The sequence below is a fragment of the Temnothorax americanus genome, unplaced genomic scaffold, assembly GCF_048541705.1.
Source record: "Temnothorax americanus isolate GAGA-0224 unplaced genomic scaffold, ASM4854170v1 Scaffold51, whole genome shotgun sequence".
Classification (NCBI taxonomy): Eukaryota; Metazoa; Arthropoda; class Insecta; order Hymenoptera; family Formicidae; genus Temnothorax; species Temnothorax americanus.
In genome coordinates this window covers 395850-415761 of record NW_027509668.1, presented here as the reverse complement: position 1 = coordinate 415761, position 19912 = coordinate 395850, and the positions used below count along the sequence as shown (strand labels likewise).

At 42.8% G+C, this 19912-nt stretch overlaps 1 protein-coding gene across 4 annotated transcripts in view; it reads right to left on the bottom strand.

The window, feature by feature from the left end:
* Nucleotides 1-19912, bottom strand: part of Pxb (putative Hedgehog signaling attenuator pxb) — a 442218-nt gene that overhangs the window by 43848 nt on the left and 378458 nt on the right. For all 4 annotated transcript variants that reach the window (XM_077419091.1, XM_077419087.1, XM_077419089.1 and 1 more), the window contains exon 2: nucleotides 1371-1548. In XM_077419091.1, the coding sequence (XP_077275217.1) occupies nucleotides 1371-1532 (162 nt within the window). In that variant the 5' untranslated portion in view covers nucleotides 1533-1548. The remainder of the gene's footprint in view (nucleotides 1-1370; nucleotides 1549-19912) is intronic.

Below are 19912 nucleotides of genomic sequence, written 5' to 3'. Positions count from 1 at the left end.
TTTTCGGACAACGTTCTCCAGAGACTTGTACGTACAATCGTTGTCTCTAATCAATCGCCGCGGGGGTGGACACAGCGTACGAATGCAGCGGTATCTAAAGGTTGATCTTGCTAGTGGACCAAGGATGCCTTGCTTGCGTTACCGGATGAGTTCCCCTGCACCCTTTTGATCCGCGCGCTATACCGCGAAGGTATCGTTCGGCATCTCGATCAGGCGACGCGACGCTCCGATTAATTAGCGTGCGGTCGTTAACGAAGCTCGACTGCACAAAAAAGGGGGTGACACAGGGAAGAAAGTGAAACTAGCGGGGAGATAGGCGGTGGAGTTGAATGGGAGAGCAGAAAAAGGAAGCTCCCTTCGGTCCAGACTGGATGCAATCGATATCGCGTAATGCGATCTCGCGGCCCGAGTGCAGGGAAACATGTATACATTATATTATCGAAGGTATATGTTTCCGCACGCATACATGTATGTGTGTGCGCGTGCGAATAATACACGTCGCGTTATCAATTGAATACTTTGGAGGGTGCAAAGAGAAAGATAAAGGGATAAAGATAAAAGGGAATGTGATGTTCTTTATAGATTACATCTTTGTTTCGCTACTCGGAATGCTTGTTAGCAAAATGGCAAATTGTAAACGTAAAAAACTGATTATCTAGCTTTAGAAAGAGGGTGAGCGTGGTATAATATAACTGTGCTTTCCCTCTTCCTTTTTTCTTCTCCTTTCTCTTTAAAGATTTTTTTATGTATGAAACATATTTTTATGTATGAAAAATATACGACGGCACACATAAGACAAAAAATGTACGATAACGATAAGACGTTAAAAGACAGGCACAGAAAAAAATCAGTAGTATAGAATTTTAAATTCATATTCTACTTGGTGTGCGCATGTATTCTCTTTTAATAACGAAATAACGGAAATTATATGGTTAGTACATTTAACAACGATACTGATAAAACAATAATGTTTAACGATGTCCCGCTACAATTATAATGTCCATGGCGTATTATTGATTTAGATATTCACCCCCGGTGCTTCAATTGCAAACGACCTCCGCGCAGTTCATATACGCACGTAGGCGTATCCGCGTCTGACGCACGAAACGCAAACGAGCGTACACGCAAGACGTTAAATTCAGTGGCACGGCATTAGCATAAACCACGGGGGGCAACAATAGCGGGAGATGAGACTACGAGACAGATAGAAATGCACAGGGGAAAAGGGTGGCGGAATGTTGGGGTTGAATCAAAAATCATCTCGTTGATTTAAATCTCTCTCTCTCTCTCTCTCTCTCTCTCTCTCTCTCTCTCAACGCCATACTTAACAATTTAGAAGAATCAAGGGAAAAGATCGAAAGAGCATTTACCGGGATAGCAACGCAGTCTTCGAGCTCGGCAAGAGGTGACTCCGAGCAGAAGGTGCCCTCGGTGAGGAAAGGCGGCCGGGGGGGCGGTGGCAACCGGAACTCAGGGGGCGGCCCGGGGCACTCCGGGCACTCCGTGCTCTCCAGCGTCTCCAGCTCCTCCATCCTCCACCTCAGCGTGCTGAAAAATCGAAAAGATCACCGATTAATCTCATTGACGAAGACCTATTATCGGAAACGTGGGAGAAAGACGGGGGTTGAAAACGCGTTATTTCGCGAAAAACTTTCGATCCGGCAATTGCAACACATCTGATGTAACTGGAGCTACAAATTAATACAGATTTTTAATAAAAAATTTAACAGATTTTGAAATAATAATTAACTTTTAACAACTCTAACGAAGTAAATAAAAATGTGTCCGAAAAATTTCATTAGTATGGAACCGCGAAACGACACGTTTTTATCAGAGGTGCCTAACTGCCCAGTAAAAAATTCCCGCGTCGGAAGGCAGAGCCATCCGGCACGTAAGATAAGATAAAACCATCCTAGACGGATACACCTGCGCTCATTTTCAAACCTTTCGTTCTCCCTCCCCAATCATGAACGTACTTTTTCTTCATTTGTAAAATGCAAATGTGCAATTGGCTGGCAAACGATCTATCCTCAAGTACATTAAACTCATTTAAAACATTTTAGTTTCCATTCGTCATAGAGATAATTCTATTGGAATGATTAATTTGATAAAACTTTTTTCTAGTTATATTATTACTTAACATTATTACATTAACTCAGTCCAGAATACTTAATGTACAAATTGCCCCGAGAGTACTTTCCTTAAATAATTATGCCGACTGAGATCATTTTTTATTTCTGTCAAGGGTCAAGCTGATCCAATCTCGCGAATTTCTGGAAATCAGACACCGTACACCGTATATCAAAAGAATGCAGAAGAGCGGAGGGTAGATGATAAGAGGAGCGCAGTGGGGCGGGGGAAGGGGGTTGCGGCGGTGGTCGGTATGCTTATGTCCGGGGACTTAATTAAGGTCTCATAATGAATCAGTCACGGGGCTCGGCCGAGTCGCGCGAGTAGGTGCGCGCGATTGTGCCAGTTGATTAATTGTCTCACGCCTCCGCACCACCGCGCGACGCGGTACCATGCCATCGGTAAACATCGCACAAAGAGAGAGCGAGCGAGCGAGTAAGAGAGAGAGAGAGAGAGAGAGAGAGAGAGAGAGAGAGAGAGAGAGAGAGAGAGAGAGAGAAGCATGGGATGCGATACGCCCAGCGCATATTCGTCATCCGCGATCGCCCGGTCGATCGATACTTCCGACGGCTTTCACCGATGATGATTCTCGTCGGTGGATGTGGAACATGCCTAAATACCGAGCACGGTCGGACCACCCACATAGTAGTCGTGTTAATGCATGACATTATTTGCTCCAGAAAAGCGGTAGAAAGACTAGAAAAAGATTCTTCAAGGAAAACCGATGGGGAAACAAAAAGAAGAAAGAAACCGAAAAAAATAGGAAAGACATAAATATGAGAAGAGGAAGTAACAGTTATAAATATATATATATATATAGTTAGCAAGAGATAAAAAGATTCAAAGAAAAAATGAGATGAGAGAAAAATAAGAGCAGGAAATAAAAAGATCGAGAAATATATATAAGAAATGTAAGAAAAAAGGAACAAGGTGATCAAGAAGAAAGGCAAGAAGATCAAGGGAAAAAAGAAAAGTGAGAGCAAAAGCGGCAGATATTGACAATAGCCAGAAGAAACACGTTCGAGAGAAAGCGCGATAGATGGAGAGTATAGCGGAGATAAAAGGGACCGAAAGAAAGTGAGAGGAAGAAATAAAGCGAGCGGTGAAGAAACGACTCGGTGATAAAGAGCGTATCGGGGCACTATTTTACACATACCGACCTCATTCCACGGAGGTAGTAGCGGCGGCCAGGAATTACGAACGAGAGGAGGGTTGGAGAAAAGAGCGGCGAGAGAAGAAGTCGAGGGGGGAGGGATTGCCCGAGCGAAAGCCCATAGTTTCCACGGGGTGAAAGGCGAACGAAGACAGGGATGCGGGGAAAGGGAGGTGTGCGCGTCTGCGCTCAGTTTAATAAATGCAGTCTTCCTTCCGTTCCGTTTCTTGGCTCGACTTGGCTTCGGCGACGAGGGGAACCGTAACCCTTTCCCCCGCGGTTCTCCTCTCGCGTCTCTTTCACCCTTCGTTCCCGTACCGCGCGTTTCCCTCATTCGCATGCAGAGTTGGGAGGACCAGCCGAGCGAGCAGGCGAGCTCGGTGCTCATCTCGTTTCCGGCTGCGCGCAGTCCAAATCTACGATTCGCGTGATTTTTATTTAATTCCCATCCCCCATCCCCCATCACTCTTCCGCGCGCGCCAGTCAGTATTCGTTTCTTTCAGAGAGAATTTCCGGGCATATATGTATACATATATATATATCTCTAGCCATATACATATATATATATATATATATCTCTAGCTATATATATCTATATATTGCGTTTGATAAGAAAAGTTAAAATATCCCTTTCTTTTTTTAGGAAGAGCAGATAAAAAGATTGATGTTTATTGAAAATGAGTAATATTTATAATTTATTGTTATCAAGAGAGAAGAGTATTAAAATAAGAAAGATATTTACGTAAGAATAATATTAAAAATAATAAGCGGAAATAATGTATTTGAGTTTGAATCGTGGCGAAAGAGACGGCCAATGATGACACATAATTTTTTTACGATTTGTACTCAAACTTGACTTTTCATTTAGATATATATTTGATTTAATTAAGATGAATTCAGTGGTTAAGGCAAAATGGAGGCGTACACCTATAAAGTTACGCGAGTGTGGTTGTCGTACTTTGAAGTGAAGATGAAGTGGAAGATAATACCCGGAACGGTATGATGAATCACTGGTAGAAACATAGTTTCAAATTAAATTGTTCAGTTTCATTAATTGGGGGTCCAGTGTAGTTTTAATTTAAATAAAACAGAGCAGAAAAGAGAGTAGAATACTCGTAGCAAACTAGGAATTTATAAAGTTATATCACTAATTATTGCACGCGCATTCATGGAAACATTAACTTCTTTCATGCTTCAGATGATTTATCAGAACACAATGCGCATAAAATTACGAGGCTACATAAAATCGACGAAAATTGCAGTACTATTCAACCGTATATGATTTATTTTTATACGCAAGTAAAAAATGAATAAAACGGCATTTTTTTTATTTATTCGACACAAATGTAAATGCACACTTGAAATTATTAATGCACATTTGCATTCTGGAATATGATGTAAAATATAATTTAAATATAAATGTATAATTATAAATATAATTGTATTCTATAGAGAGAATATATAAAAATTCGAATTGCAAAGGGAACCGGTACAATTGTCACGCGAGTCGAGATTCATCGCGTCCGTTGCAAGCACGGCCACCCTCGAGCTTGCGAACTGCAAGGAAAGAAGGAGAAAAGAAAGAGCAAGAAAACGAGTAAACCAAGGGGGATACCGCAAAGTGGTTGGGATGCTTTTTCCGAGTGGTCGAGCGAGCGAATCGACTGTTGGGGGACAGGATTGGCCGCGGCTCTTTTCGGCGTGCCGGAATTGCCCAGGGATTTATCGAGCGGCGTTCTTCACCGATTGGACCTCGTCGTCGGAGTCCTCGAGAAGCTATCGAGTTAGAAGAAACGGCCCGGCGAGACGGGAAACGGCGCGGTTGTGATTATTGGTGCATGATCGATTGTATTAAACCCGCGAGGTTTACTTGAAGGGATCGCGGATCCCTTTGTGGTTCAAATTGTCAGCGATGATACGATTGTGCTGATCTACATTATAGAAATAGCACACCGCTACATCTTGAATTTCGGCGCGTTGATTCCGGGAGATTAGGATTACTTTGATGTACTTAAAATATGTAAGACTTAAAAGTTCTGACTCAACGAAATAAATAAATCCATTTCTCTCCTGCGAAACGAATGGCATAAAGAGAGAGAAGAAGAAAGAAAAGGAAAGAGACGTAGAGAGTGATATTTTAAGCGATACGAAGGAAATGAACAAACAAACAAATCCAATCTGGTAATTTCTCTCTCGTTCTCTCCGCCTCTTTTTTGTCGAAATAAAAACACATTGATCCCAGGTTGCGCGCGGTGGATAAGGGTTAAATTCCGTCGTACCAACGACGTGAGGAGAGGGCGGGGGGATTAATCCTTTTCTATAACCGTATGCGGAGTAGAGGAGTGCGCGGCTGTGTTGATCACGCCACGTTTTAATTAGGCAAATTTTCGTCCCGCGGCCATTTGTCACGATAAAGCATCCTCGTCGCCCGGACGCGACATCCATTCTCTTTCGCCGTCCTGAAAAATCCTCGACTGACCCGGTCACGTAGCCGCGCACCGATATTTATCATTTCCTCCAACGCGAGCTTTTCGACTTGACAGGCGGCGTATTTTTCCCTCGCCTTGTAGCCTTGTACCGTATGTACAGGCCTGCGAAAGCCAACGGGAAATTATGATCATCGCGCGACACTGCGAATCATTTCAGATGGTCCTAGTTTTTTCGCAATGTAACCGTTGTTTTTCTTCTTTCCCGTCCTATTTCGAATATAATGAGGACTAGATAAGAAAAAGGAAAAAATGTTTAATTGCAATTTATATGGATTTCTACATTGGTGTCTGTGAAAAAAGAAAAGCATTGCAGCGTAGAGATGACTGAAATATCATTAAAATTAAGACGAGAGATTCAATAGTTATATGGACAAGTGTCGTTTTCGATGATACAGTTCTGGAAAAGAATGACTGAGAGCTAATAATTCGCTGCCGGCCGTTTTAAGCCCCGTAAAATTGAGAAAGGACGTGATGCTTTAAGCGAACGGATTTCTTCAGCTTCCAAAGGAAGGGCCCAGGAAGGTGTTCTCCAAGAAGAGCGCAAACCTCGTAATCACTTTGACCAAGCGGGAGCAAAGAGCTCGAGCGAGAGGTGGGGTCCTCTTTATACAGGAGGCCGAATTAGCCTGCATTAAATGCGGGCGGCGCGGGTGGCTTTGCGAAGGATAAAATCGCCGGATTGTCGTTTTGCGCGGCGTCCGTGTCGGCGTTACGAAGTTTAAATTAAGTCATTTTAATCCCGCGGGTTGGGGGGTTGGCGAGAGGGTGGGCATCGAGGAAACTTCGTCGGCGCTCTTGTTAAGTTTCGACGTTAAGTAATCAGATTAGCCTCGGAACTAACCTCGAACGCCGCTGAAAACGTTGCGGCGGGGGAGTTTCGCGTTAATCCAGTTTCGCCCCTGCGAAATTTCGGCTCTGTAATCGTTGAAAAAAAAAAAAAAGGAAAAGGCGGATTTCGCGATGTGGTGTCGCGGAGATCTTCAAAGAAATCCTATACGAAGATAAGAGGACGGCGGCCTCGATTATGGAAAAATCGGCAGAATCAATTTATTTTCAGGATTATTTATAAGATTTTCAACCTTGTTAATCATCGATGTTCATTCGCGACGATCATATTCGTGGTGAACATCAAATGCGAAACGCGCAATTTCCTCTTTATTAAATCCTTCAAAGATCTCATCGCGTCATCATGACATTCAATGTCATCTACGTCTCTACGTTATTCCTTCAAAACTGCCGTATCCGACGTTTTCATCTATATCCGTTGATAGCTACTTTTTTTTTTTTTTTTTTTTTTAATAAAGTTACCCTTTTCAAGAGATCTCCTCAAAAATTGAAATGCGCGAATTAAACTTCGCGAATTCAAGTGCAGGCCGTCTCGCTCTCGAAAGCGGAAACTTCGGCTGTCGCGTTAATAATTATAATTACATTATCGCGCCGTGACGTCCGATACGGCGACATCGTCGGCTGTAAACCTTCGAGCGGCGCGCGCGTCGAGGGAAATAACCCCGGACTTTTCCTCCCGCAGCAATAATTCAGTCGGGCCTGACTTCCGCGAAATGTATATCTGGAGTTAATCGTGTTTTTATCACTGGAAAGAGAAAAAGGAAAAGAGCGAGAGCGCGCGAGCGAAAGAGAGAGAAGGAGAGAAAGAGAAACGGGGAGGATTGTGGAACTTTTAATTTTTCAGATTCTCGGGATAGAGTTCGGATATGAATCGTATTATAATTCATTTATGTGTCTAATTGTGAGAATTCAACTATAAATAAGTTCTCGACGAATTCTCTCAAGTCGATTTAATGCAATTTTACGCAAATTATTAACATATGTTATATCTTGATGTTACGATGTGGAATGCAGCAAGCTTGGTGTGTGCTAGTTCATATCAGAACTATTTACGATTAACGTTTAAAGACACTAAATAACATTTTTTTATATATCAGAATGATTATGTTATATCTATGTATTAGATTTAAAAAAAATCATAAGTTTTCGAAATTATATATTAAAATACCTATAATCTCTACACTCTTTTCTCATCGCTTATCACACTTAAAGTTTATTTTCGAGCTACTTTGGTGATGAACCGAAGTACTTACCTATATACAAGGATAAGAACATTTTATTTAAAATGAATTTAGTATCGCGTAAATAATTGAAATATATGTAAGGATTTGGATACTTAATTTTCGGTCAGCATATTAGAGCGCCAGATAGGAATAAAGAACTCGATCCATTTTCCCGGATCAATGCAATAATAATCGGATTAATTATAACTTGTCTCGCGTACTTTTAAGATAGGTTCAATCGCCTGCGGGCTTGCGGAAGATCTAAATTCGCTTTTGCACGAATCACAAGACCAGAAGAAGGAAACGGGGCAAAGGCGAGTCGGAAGTGAAGAACGAAACGGAGAGAGGATAGGGGAGCTCCTCAACCGGGAAATACGGCCCCGAAGCGGTACAATTATATCTCGATTAAGATTCAAGAATGGATTTCGCGGGGCGCCCGCGCCCCGTGCTTTTTGCCCTTTTTGAGTTGCGAGAGAAGGGAAGATAAGAGAGGAGATTAAAAATCACTCGGAGCGCCGGAACGCAACTTACGTGGAAATTTCATGTCGGATTAAACGCAACTGCCGCCGCCGCGCCGCCCGCCGTCGTGTCTAGTTCTATGATTTCGAGAACAGCCGCGCGATAAGAGAGTCCGGCGAACGAGAGTCGAGATAATCCGACGGGAATTAAAGTAACTCGATTTTCGCGCAGCGCGAAACGACTGTTTCTCCATGAAATGGAATTTCCGCGGGGCGGGGAGGGAGGATACGCGGGAAAAAATTCAGCTTCACAAAGAGAGTGCTAATACTTCCTGTTCCTCCTTCTTCCCTTCGTCGAAGACAATTTCTGCGGTTGTTATTCCGCTTCATCCCTCTGTCGCTATTTCCTTTCGCTTCGCAAGGAAACATCTACATCTGCGCGTTTTTCTTCGCTCGTAAGAGCGGTTCGTAAATGACTTTCCGCGCGTTCTCTCGCACATCGTACGCAGTAAAATCGTCCGCGAAACGCACCCGATGCACTTTTACGTGCGTTATATAAACGCCAACGCTCATCCGAGCGTCGCAATGTACATCCTACGGAAATATATTGCGATTATCTGAGAAAATTCACAGTTACCTTGGGACTACACTTACTGTTTTTCATGACAGAACGCACTTTCGATTTTCGATCAATGGAGATCCATTTAACACATAATCAGTCGCAGAAATATACGCTTTCGCGGGGAATAATGAGTTTTGCAAGAAGAGATGATCTGTTTCGATTATAAAGTATAAAATTCACGAGACTCATTTACGGAACTGCGTATTGTCATCCTAATTTCAAGGACCGCGGATCGACAGAATGCTCACTGCGTTTCCCGCACTTATCGCTGGAAATGCGAAGAGGGCGAAGAATGGGGAGCGACCGTGGGGGCGAGAATTCAATTAAGGACTTACCCGATGCATTTAACGCCCCGTAAAGCCGGACGCGAGAATGCGCAAAAACCACCACCGGCGGCTTTTATCCTCAAAACCAGCGGGGATTTATTGCACGACGCGATGTGGCGTGGCGCGGCGCAGCACCGCGCGTCGTCCTACGTGTGCATTTGCCACGCACAACGCTTCGCCTGCATTGTGCATTGGAATAAATGACGCGTCGTTCGTTCCACGTTAATCCGTCGACGACGTTGAACTTGCGAAACGCGCCACGTCACGGAGAATACTCGATACGTTAAGCTGAGATCTTTAAATTCTGCAACAGCTCCACGAAACGGTAAAGGAGGTAAACGGTGAGGATTTGATTAAGTACGAATTTAATCAAATCTGATTAAGTATGACAGGCTCAATCTTCAGAAGCGTTTCGTGAATCAGGCTTCTTACGCTCGATCCACGCGACTTTGCGGCTGCGCGGTATTAGAATGTTTTAAAAATAAAACATTTTAATACCAATTACATAGAAGCATCTAATTTCTTAACACTCTGAGCACTTAATTAGCATTTAATTTACTAATATGTTAGAATTTATTTAGCGTTGTTGGAGGGGGGATTGATTTAATAAAAGTCCCGTTTTAAGGTACAAAATTGAAAAAGGCTGCATCAATTGATGATATCAAACGCGACAATCGAGGCACGGGTCGGTTATTTCACATTACGCCATTACTCAGCGACGACAATGGAAAATAATTAACAATCGGGTCTCCGTGCACCGTTTGTATTTATTGCGCGCCGGCATCTCGTGCCGTTTAAGTGCGATACGGCGGGAAATGGCAAAGTCTTATTATCCGGGCAATTAATTTTGCTTACAGTCGTGGCGCGAGCTTGATGTCAAAATAATTCGTCAACACGTTGCAGGCGCCGGTGATGTCGGTGCGGTCTTTATTAGATCGCGACTTAATGGCGAGCAAAACTATGGACAATAGCAGCAGCACCTTCGACCGCAACTCCGAATCAATTTCATTTCGACGAATTTCTCGAGAGTGCTTCCTATTCTGCGACGTCAGCAATATTAATCATCCGACACGATAATTCCGCGTCCAAGTTATGAATGATCAATGATGTAGTATCCAGCAATACACTCTGTTAAAATGATATCGTTAATGTGTGTGGCTAAGTGATATATATCTTGTTAACAGTAAAGCAAAGCTACGTTGTTTCGATGTCAAATTGATTTGAATTACTGAAATTGTTGTATTTTATTAAAATGCCGATCAAGTCGATTGCATTTGACACCGAATATATCTCGTGAATGCACGGTCAATAATAAAGCTGTAGAAAGACGTGATCGAATCTACCGGATCCCCGAGATCACAGTGTTAACTTCCTGAAATTTATCTCATCGAGATGCATTTAGGGGAGCGGCGTGGAGAGCGATGTGTCTCCAATTATCTGTAATGATGTAAAATCGTGCGGCGATAATGGGTCGAGCGGCGAGCAACAAGGTCGAAAGATACATGTTCCCTATTAATAGCCGCGGCGTGTGTCGTTTTTATCGCGGGAGAGGTGACTGCACGAGAGGACCGAGGGGAGGAAACCACGAGGGTTCGAAAGAGAGGACGAGCCGAAGAAAGAGACGGGACCGACGGCGCCGGTCGGGGTTAAATACGCCTTTCCTTTCTTTCTTCAGTTTTTTTTTCTTACGGATCGGCCACCCGCTAGAGACAATACCGAAACTTCGCTCTCTCCCTCTATTTACATCGGTCGCGACGATTATTCTTACCACCCGCTCGCTTTTAACGCCAGCTGCGCCGGCCGGGGGCGTCGCTTTTTTTATCCGCGCTCGATTTAACCGACGATAAGATGTAACACGGGTGTTATTTCGCGTACCTAGTCCCGCCATCGAGCAACTCCGTCTTACGCGCGATTGTCGGATCTTCGCCACGACTGAATTTCATCCTCGGCTCTCCGTTGGGAAAATCCAAGATCGTTCTCTCGCGATCTAACGAGATCACTTTTAATCGCTAACGATCTCATGGAACTATCGGTATTTCGAGACAGTCATTATACTCATTACATTTCTTTCCGTTTTTCTGTGAGTTTGACTCTCCAGTTTAAAAGATACGGTACTTCCTACTACTACTCTATCTTTGATAGTTCACGACTATTTTATTCGCATCCAAAAAAATATTGAATTTTTATTTCAGAGCGCATCATGTATCACCAATTCCTCACAATCAGTTATACTCGCTAGCAATACAGTTATCGCGCAATTACATGAGCGACGAGGTATCAAAATTCATAAGACTTACCACCGAGTTATCGTGCTCGAAGAGAAGTTGCCGGGAAAAGTATTGGGCGACGAGAAAATCGCGTGGGGTGCATTTTAATTGGAATTCTTTTCCTTATTCGCGATGCTTCGTTCCGCTTCGTTCGCACGTCTGCATGGTCGTGCCATATAGATTACGAAATGACCGAAGGAAGCTGTACTGAACGCGTGTAGTGTATCCGTGGCACGCTTAAAAAAAAAAATTGTTAAACCTCTGCAGACTCTAATCTACGCGTATGTACTACGTATAAATATGCATATGTATGGAATTTCAATATTTCTTTCGCTCGTCTTAATCCTCGGACTCGTTATCTCATTCGTGTATTACATCTGAAAGCTTCACATAGGGACATTTGCGATGATAACTCGACATTTACACCGTTCTCGTAGTGCAGTAATCCATTACTTAGCGGATGCAGGATGAAATAAGAGTTAATCACGCTCGACATGAGTCTGCCGGCATGCTCTATTTACCCACTCAAATTCAAATAAAAAAAAAGGCAAAATCAGAGATTCGCGTTGCACATTGATACCCGTTATTATTATTATTATTAGATATTATTATTTATTATTATTATTATCATTATTATTAATATTATTATTGTCACAGTTATTGTAATTAATTAACGTTAGTACCGTGCACGCCAATACAATCGACAAATTACTAGAGCTTGTAAAGAATAAACCATCAGATTTACATCCGCGCTATTGGAAACGTAACGATATCTCGAAACAACATTCAATGAAAGCTCAATGAAAGCTTTCTAGCGTGACGAGCAATAAATTACCGAAGAAATACAGACCGTTACATATTATACACGAATCACGCTGATACCGGGATGATTAAAAGGGGCGGAGGACGGAGCGCTTTGATAAGACGGAAAAATCCCGACGAATGCTGATTGCTTTAATTGCTCGAGTGCTCCGTTTATGTATTTTACATTAACCAACTTTTCCCCCTGGCCGTTCCAGGGTGCCTTTTTGTCCCTCCGTTTCTCCTTATCTCCCGTTTCTCTATGATACTCTATTATTCAAAGCAGTTCTTGCGCGCACTTGGCGGATCAAAGAGATAACGGCGGGATATCCAATTTATCTCCTCCGTGGGGAAAAGAAGGGCCTCGAGACTATCTGCGATTGTACTTGCAATTAAACGTCCGGTACTCGGTAGTAAATTTTTACGGGACGTGCAGGATTCTCGCTCAAGTTATCCGCCCAACGGTCGCGTTAACTCTTTTTTAGTGGAGAGAGAAACGGGCGCATGTCAAATAATTGGAAGAGTTTAACACCTCGAAATCGCGAGCAGCGTTTCTGGAGCGTATGATACGCTTGAAATGGGTCAGTAAATTCAAGCCGATAAAAGCTATCCATCGCATCAAACGTCATGTATATTTGATTTACTGATATTCCCTCGAATATAATAATCGAATCAATGTTGCCGATTGATGCCAAAATTGATGCGTCTCTATACGTTCATAAATATTAAATTAAAGTAAATAATTGCGATGATTATATAGTTCTGAGCACGCAGCTATAAATTTATGGACTATATCCAGAAACGGACTAAGTAAAGAGATCGGTATCTTCTCGAGTGGGCGAGATCTATGTCGCGCAATAATTTTTCGCGCGGTTAAGTATCCACGGTCGACCCCCTCGAACTTTTCGCCATTTTTTCGCGTGGCATTTTAATAATCGCGAAACTCGAGCGAAAGTTCGCAGTAACTTCTTCCACCATCGATCTTCGAATTCCGCCCGTGCTCGGGGACTGAATGCAGCGTGCAAATATTACCCGAATGGGCGACAAACGGCAAACCTAAAACCTTTCCGCGCATCGCGTCGCGTCTCGAGAATCGACCGTACGGAAGATCGATGTAAGCCGTGGAAAGAAAGCTGAATTATGGAGTTGGTTACGGACGTGAAGTAGCGAGTCGCGTCGAGGAATTAGCGAACGCGTTGCTTGGCAAAGGCGATTTGCAGATTAGTACGGGCCGACGACTGCGCGAATATCGAACTATCGAGCGCATAGGTCTTCAGAAATATCGTCCGTTCATCGAGGTAAAAGTCGCTCCATCGAAACAATTCGTACGCATAACGTAATAGCGATCTGTTACGGGTATATTACGTATAATTACGATATTGTAGAGTGATTATACTCGCATTTATATATACTGGATGAACGTAACAAAATGTTTTCTCGCTTTAATTGACTAATGTACATATAGAGTTAATTAACTCACTTTTGAGAAATCTTATTCAGATATCGGCTATCTCTATCGAGGATGTTTATCTTACAAGTATAATTTCTCACAAGTACAATTGTACGGTCGTGTTGAAAAGTAAACGAAAGATTTCCACGGACAAGAGTAATAAAATCAGTCTTTATCAGTGGCGCGCTAAATCTTAGAATTGCTTAGAATCTAAATCTGTTACCGTCCGTAAGATTTTTATACACTTTCAAATATCCCAACAAAAGGACAATTTTCTTTTAATAAGCTGCGAATTCTCAATCTCTGAGATAAATTAACTTTACAAATACATTAGTTTTTCTTCTTATTATATGTGCAGGATACTTGAACTTATGATCCGATATCGTAGATTTTCAAAAACTTTGGAGATAGGAGAACTCTTAGAAGAATAGATAAGAGAATTCTTATATGTGTAAATAGTGAAAAAGATTCTCAGATCTCCCACAAAAAGTAATTTAAAAATGTTATTTTATCTGTAACTTTTATTTGTTACACTTTTTGCGGGACGTGACTTCGGAACTTAAGACGAAAGGTTCAGAATGGCCTCATTATTTATGTATCCACAAAATCACCGAGTTGCTAGTGCCTGCTGAGGCGTACTGAGATTAGCAAAGACCAAGACTGCCTTCACCAGGATCACGTCGGTGTCTCCGGCATCCCTTAGCGGCGTGCTTGCCATCCTGTTAGTGTAGCATGCAAGCTTGCCGAAATCGTTTCCATTAAGGGGAGAGACTGGCTTAATAAAGCACCGGTGAGAAACTCGAGACACGAGTGCGTGCAAAAGCTCTCCCCGCGGACTTGCGGGGGTAAAAGTAAGAAGAGAGGTATATAGCGACGGAAGAACTTACGAGGGTGGCTCGCCGGCGCGGGCGTCTTGAGGGTGACGGAGTTTTAGGTATCCCGTTACCTTCCCTTTCGACGCTGGCGGCGGCTCGAATTAAACGATCTCCGGGAGGAGTTCGTAACTTCTAACCGACGCGCGGGGGCGAGGATGGAGGGCAACTCGATCGAGATCTCGCCTTAGCGAGAGGGTGGCTCGCAATCCGCCGTGGTTGTTATTACCAACGGTGACACAACGTCATATGACAGAGTATGACGAAGTATTAATTATTACCCAAAACTTTATCCCGAACGAAATATCACCTTGAAACGACAAAATCATGTGAATTTGCATTCGCGCATTTTTCAGTCGCACTAATATAATAATATCCCAATGTACGTTGGGGTAAACGCGAGATAAAGCCGAGATTATCGTATCCGATAAACCAATGCAATACCAATTTCAGTTATAACCGCGGTGCATTACGCGTATATTCCGTTGTTATCGCGCTCGCCCGATATCACGACAATAACGTAATAACGAAACGCAAAACGAATGTATCCTTTGATCTGTTCTCCGGACGAAGAAATGCGGAGGATTCTCTACGCTCTTTTGCGCCTCGTTTCGCCATGCCGTTTTGCCATACGCGGCAAAAGGAAATCGAGCTGACATGCCGCGCGACCTGCGCGCTTTTGTTCTCGTTTAGCATACTATACCATGCTACGATTTATTTTCCCTGCTCGCCGCCGCCGCGGTACTTTTCCGCATTGCGAATACGCCGCAACGGCATATCATGGCCGTCGACGAAGGGGTTCTTTGGCGTCTACGTATCCTCCCTTCCTTTAGCTGATTTGCGTCTTTTGATACCGGCAAATAGCGCGAGCCACTGCCGCGCCGCGCCGAGCGGCGTTCCCTCGTTGATCTCGTTCGCCGGAAATTCCAGCATAAAGAGCGAGAGAATCGCGCTTTTCTGAGACTTTAACGGGATGTAAGTAACGACGTACCATTTTGCAATCATGCTCAAAGTATTCAGCCCGATCGTTTCCCGTCGGTAGACACGAGCGAGAATTTTATTCTGATAAAAGCGTAAGAACGTATGCTCGAATATATGCATAAAAAGATACTTAAAAGTGAAAAATTTAAACTTACTTTTTACTCGACTGTTCGATACAAGGATATTCTTCGAAATCTTTTGCGTCGAATTTGTTTTCATAAACATGTAATTTGACGCTTTATTTTCGAAGTAATTATCATTTAAGATTACAGCCAAAAATCAATATTATCTGAACTATGAAAATCAATAGCAGGTTACAGACCGAGCGTCTACATTCTGAGCGCCTACTTGAATCGCTTATAACTCGAAAATTACCATTACAACCTGACATTTTCATGTCAGACGTCTAACCGATCTTCAGAATATCAGCTATCAAAATACTGCACAATCAGGATATTGTGGGACACTCGGCGTAAAAGAAAAAGATCAAAATTGGAGATTGAGGATCCACGGCGCGCTGCCCCAGCGCATCGTGGCCGCGCTTTTCGTGTCATCGTTCTCCGAATAAGCGTAGCTAGGTATGTCATCTGATTATAATTAGACTCTGGAGAGCGACGGGCGCATGGAAGAAGTCGTGCAACAGAAGCCAGACGCTGGGAAGCGGAGCATCCCGTGTCGGCGGGCTGTTTACACAGCGGGCTTCCATGAAACAAGCGCGTGAAAACTTTCACGACCTTACTGCGAGCTCTCGTCCGTGTCGTCCTTGTCATCCTCGTCGTCGAAAGCTCAGCCGCGCAAAGCCGCGACCCGGCTTCTCTCTCGCGACCCTCCACAATGGCGGCAAACGAGCTCGGATGAAGTCAAACATCCTTCCTCCTCTCCCTCTTTGCGGTGCTCCTCCGACCAACATAAGCATAAGCAACATTGTCGATCTAATGGACTTGGAAAACAGACTGAATATATTTCACGCTCTTTCGTGCCTTCCGTGCTTTCATGAATCTTATCCTAGTATATAAGATAACAATTTCGGTGAATTATTTAATGATGCGATATTGTATGTAATAACAGAAAGGATAATCTCATTTTAGATAACCATTATATTAATTATAGCAATAGGCTATGTGCATAGAATAATTATAATATCCAAAATTTTTTCGTAGCGTCAATCACGCACATGCAATAATGGATTTTATCTAAAATAATCATCTTGATTACAATTTTTCTGGATTTTGAACAGCGACTTTAAGGAACAAAAAACGACGGTCATTGTCCATTCGACTGCTTTATATCTCGCGAATGAAATTTGTTCGGATCCAGTTTACGATTTGTGTCACTTCCGAAGGGAAGTCAAACTCGAGCTAATTGCAAACTAACAAAGTAGCGCCGAGTACCAACTCGATTTTCGCGATGCACATCTTCAATGCGGCGATTGAAGTTGGCTCCCAAGTTTTACGGCGACCTCATTCGCGATGGCGGAAGTTAAAGCCTTTCCCACAAAATATTATTGCGCCGGCCGCCGCGCGAGAGCTATCGAAATTAATTCTATAGCGAATTAAATTATACTCGGTCAGTTAAACATCCCGGCTATGTTTCATTACGGCCATAACGCAAGTTAATTGCGCTCGATTATTCATATGTATGAATGAACTGCGTTTACCCTCCGCTGGTCCTACCATTATGAGCATTAAGAACGTATTTAGTTATTAAAGTAACTCATACCCATCAGAATTAATGTTGCATAATTATTCTATCTCGCGGATAATTTTAACGTGGAATTATAAGATTAGTGCATTACGATGCATATTATTTCCTTGCAATTTCCTTTCTCATTAAGATATTTTTCTCATTCGATTTTTACGACGCGACTGTCTCTCCATATATATTTACGTGTAAAAGAATTATCGAACGCAGTATTAACGCTGATACCGGTTAGTGTTTCGTACTGGCCCGGTTTCACGATGCTCTTTATACCGCAGGAACGTTATTCTCACCACCGTAGTTACGGATGTTTACGGAGGCTTTACGATTTCTCTCCCACGCGAAAGGGGTTGATGCGGCCGGTTTCGGGTTTCGATGTTTACGCGCATCCAGAATAATCAAGGGCGAGGCTCGAAGACTGTAACGAGGGTGTCGGAAAACCGCAAATGTCATCCCCGAGTCTCCGCTCTTCGGAGGTTTCGCCTTTTCCCCTGATCTCGTTCCGATACACATTAATCGTCACTTAGGAAAATATGTCGTGTGGAAAAATACGCGATTTTAAATTCGGGAGTAGCGATCCATTACAAACGCGACGAGCTAAATCAGTTGATTAGTTGACGGTTCCGTATTTTTATGTTATTCATAAATCTTTCATTCAGTATCATGTTTTTAAAGTCGTTTTTAGTGACGAGGATATAATAATCTTTTTGAAAGCTGTTGAAAGAGTTTGAATTAATATCAGAAATCCGGTAAATTGAGAACATGATTAAAAGATAAGACGGTATAAGAAGACGCCTCTATAAATTTTAACGAGCGAAGAATTGCCGATTTTGCCATACTTTTGGTGATTATCTTGTTTACCGAGTGGAAGGTAAACATTAAGTTTGACTGGAAACGACGGATAAAATTTGGAATGATCGTCGAGAAAGAGAGTCTAATGTTTGACAATGTCCGGGCAGTTTCTGCCGGCAATAAGAACAAATCACTTCGGGACGAAGATCGAGCGATCGTCGTCGATCCTTCGTGAATTATATAAAACCCTTTCCGAAGCGGCTTCCGAGGGACATTATCGGAAAGCCATTAATTAGCATTCAAGGTTCATTGGATGCAAGGTCGTTTTGCCAAGCGGATACGCGGATGAGGGCGAAGGTCGAGGAAGAACCATCCTCCTCGTCGCAAGGGATACTTTCAACTCTTCCGCCCCCGCGAAGTACTTAATTAACTGCGCCTTAATTAATGATGCATCGCTTTCCTAATCCTTCTCGCGTCCTTACGCATATTTTTAAAAGCGCACTCGCGCAAAAACTTCTATAATTAACATTCAAGGCACGTTGCAAGCAAAAGAGATCGACGCAAAAAATAGTTTAATATATACTCGTATACTTGGAGTTGCAATATTAACGTAAATTTGGGCAAAAATGTGAAGTTTCTTTTATGAATTGTCCTTATCGAGCAATTAGTTTTTAAAGTAACGCAAATTTATCACGGTGAGAAGACGTCACGTATAAATACGAATAATATTCCCGCGCAGCATCCGATTATGCCGTGTATACTCAAACGCACGAATCTGTGATCACGTTCACGCTCCAATTAAGTTTCACGCTGCGCGTTCGGCTTTACTCGCAAGACGTCATTAATGCGCCGTGATGTTATACGACGTTTAACGACATCGTTAACTCCTAATGAACACTTCCACAAACTTTAACGACATTGCGTTCTATCATTGTTAATCCGACGAGAATCCGAATGCGAATTGCTACCAGTTTGTCACATTTCTAAACTGCTGGATTTTGAATGTATATATAGGGCAATTATAAAATAAATAAAGTAGTAATGTAGTAATATAAATTGTATAGATAACATTTGGCGAAAAGAAATGTCAAGAAATAAACCATCATCCGTACTCTGTTACGTTCACAAAAAAGAGCACACGGAACCCCAGATTGAATTTCTAGGATTAGTTTATTATTACAATGTAACGAACGAAGTCTCTGAGGGAACCACGTCATCCGACGAGACTTCAAAGGGAATTTAAAGGGTTAAGTTTCCCTTATATTCACTCCAGAGGAGGGCACGTGGCGCGTCTATACGGGTGTCTTCGCGAGGAGAGAAGCATCCATATCCTCGCGCGTCATGCCGGAGGACATTGACGGGATTCGATATTCGGTGACGAGTTCGTATCCCGCGGCATGACGCGCGGGAGATACATCCCTTGATTGGCCGCTGTCAAGGGCTGCCTCCACGGAGGCGTGAAACAATATCGCGAGAACAGTGAGGACAAAGAGAAGCGGGCGGACGCCGCATTTGTCTTAATTTTCCAGCCGGTAGCACGCATGGATCCTCGGTTTCCTTTTTTCCTCTTATCCACCCCTATTGATGTAATATCTAATTCTCGGAGGGGTTTGCGGTGAACAAAGCAAATCCGTCGAAAACGAGAATTTCCGATTCGAGGCGGTCGCGCGAATTTCACCGTCGATTCTCCGCAAATCTATTTACAGAGTAAGAACAAAAAGACAGAAATAAATTCGAAAAAAATGTACTTGAATCAAAATTGAAAACCTTTGGCGTATTCACAGTCAATGCAATTTCACATCAC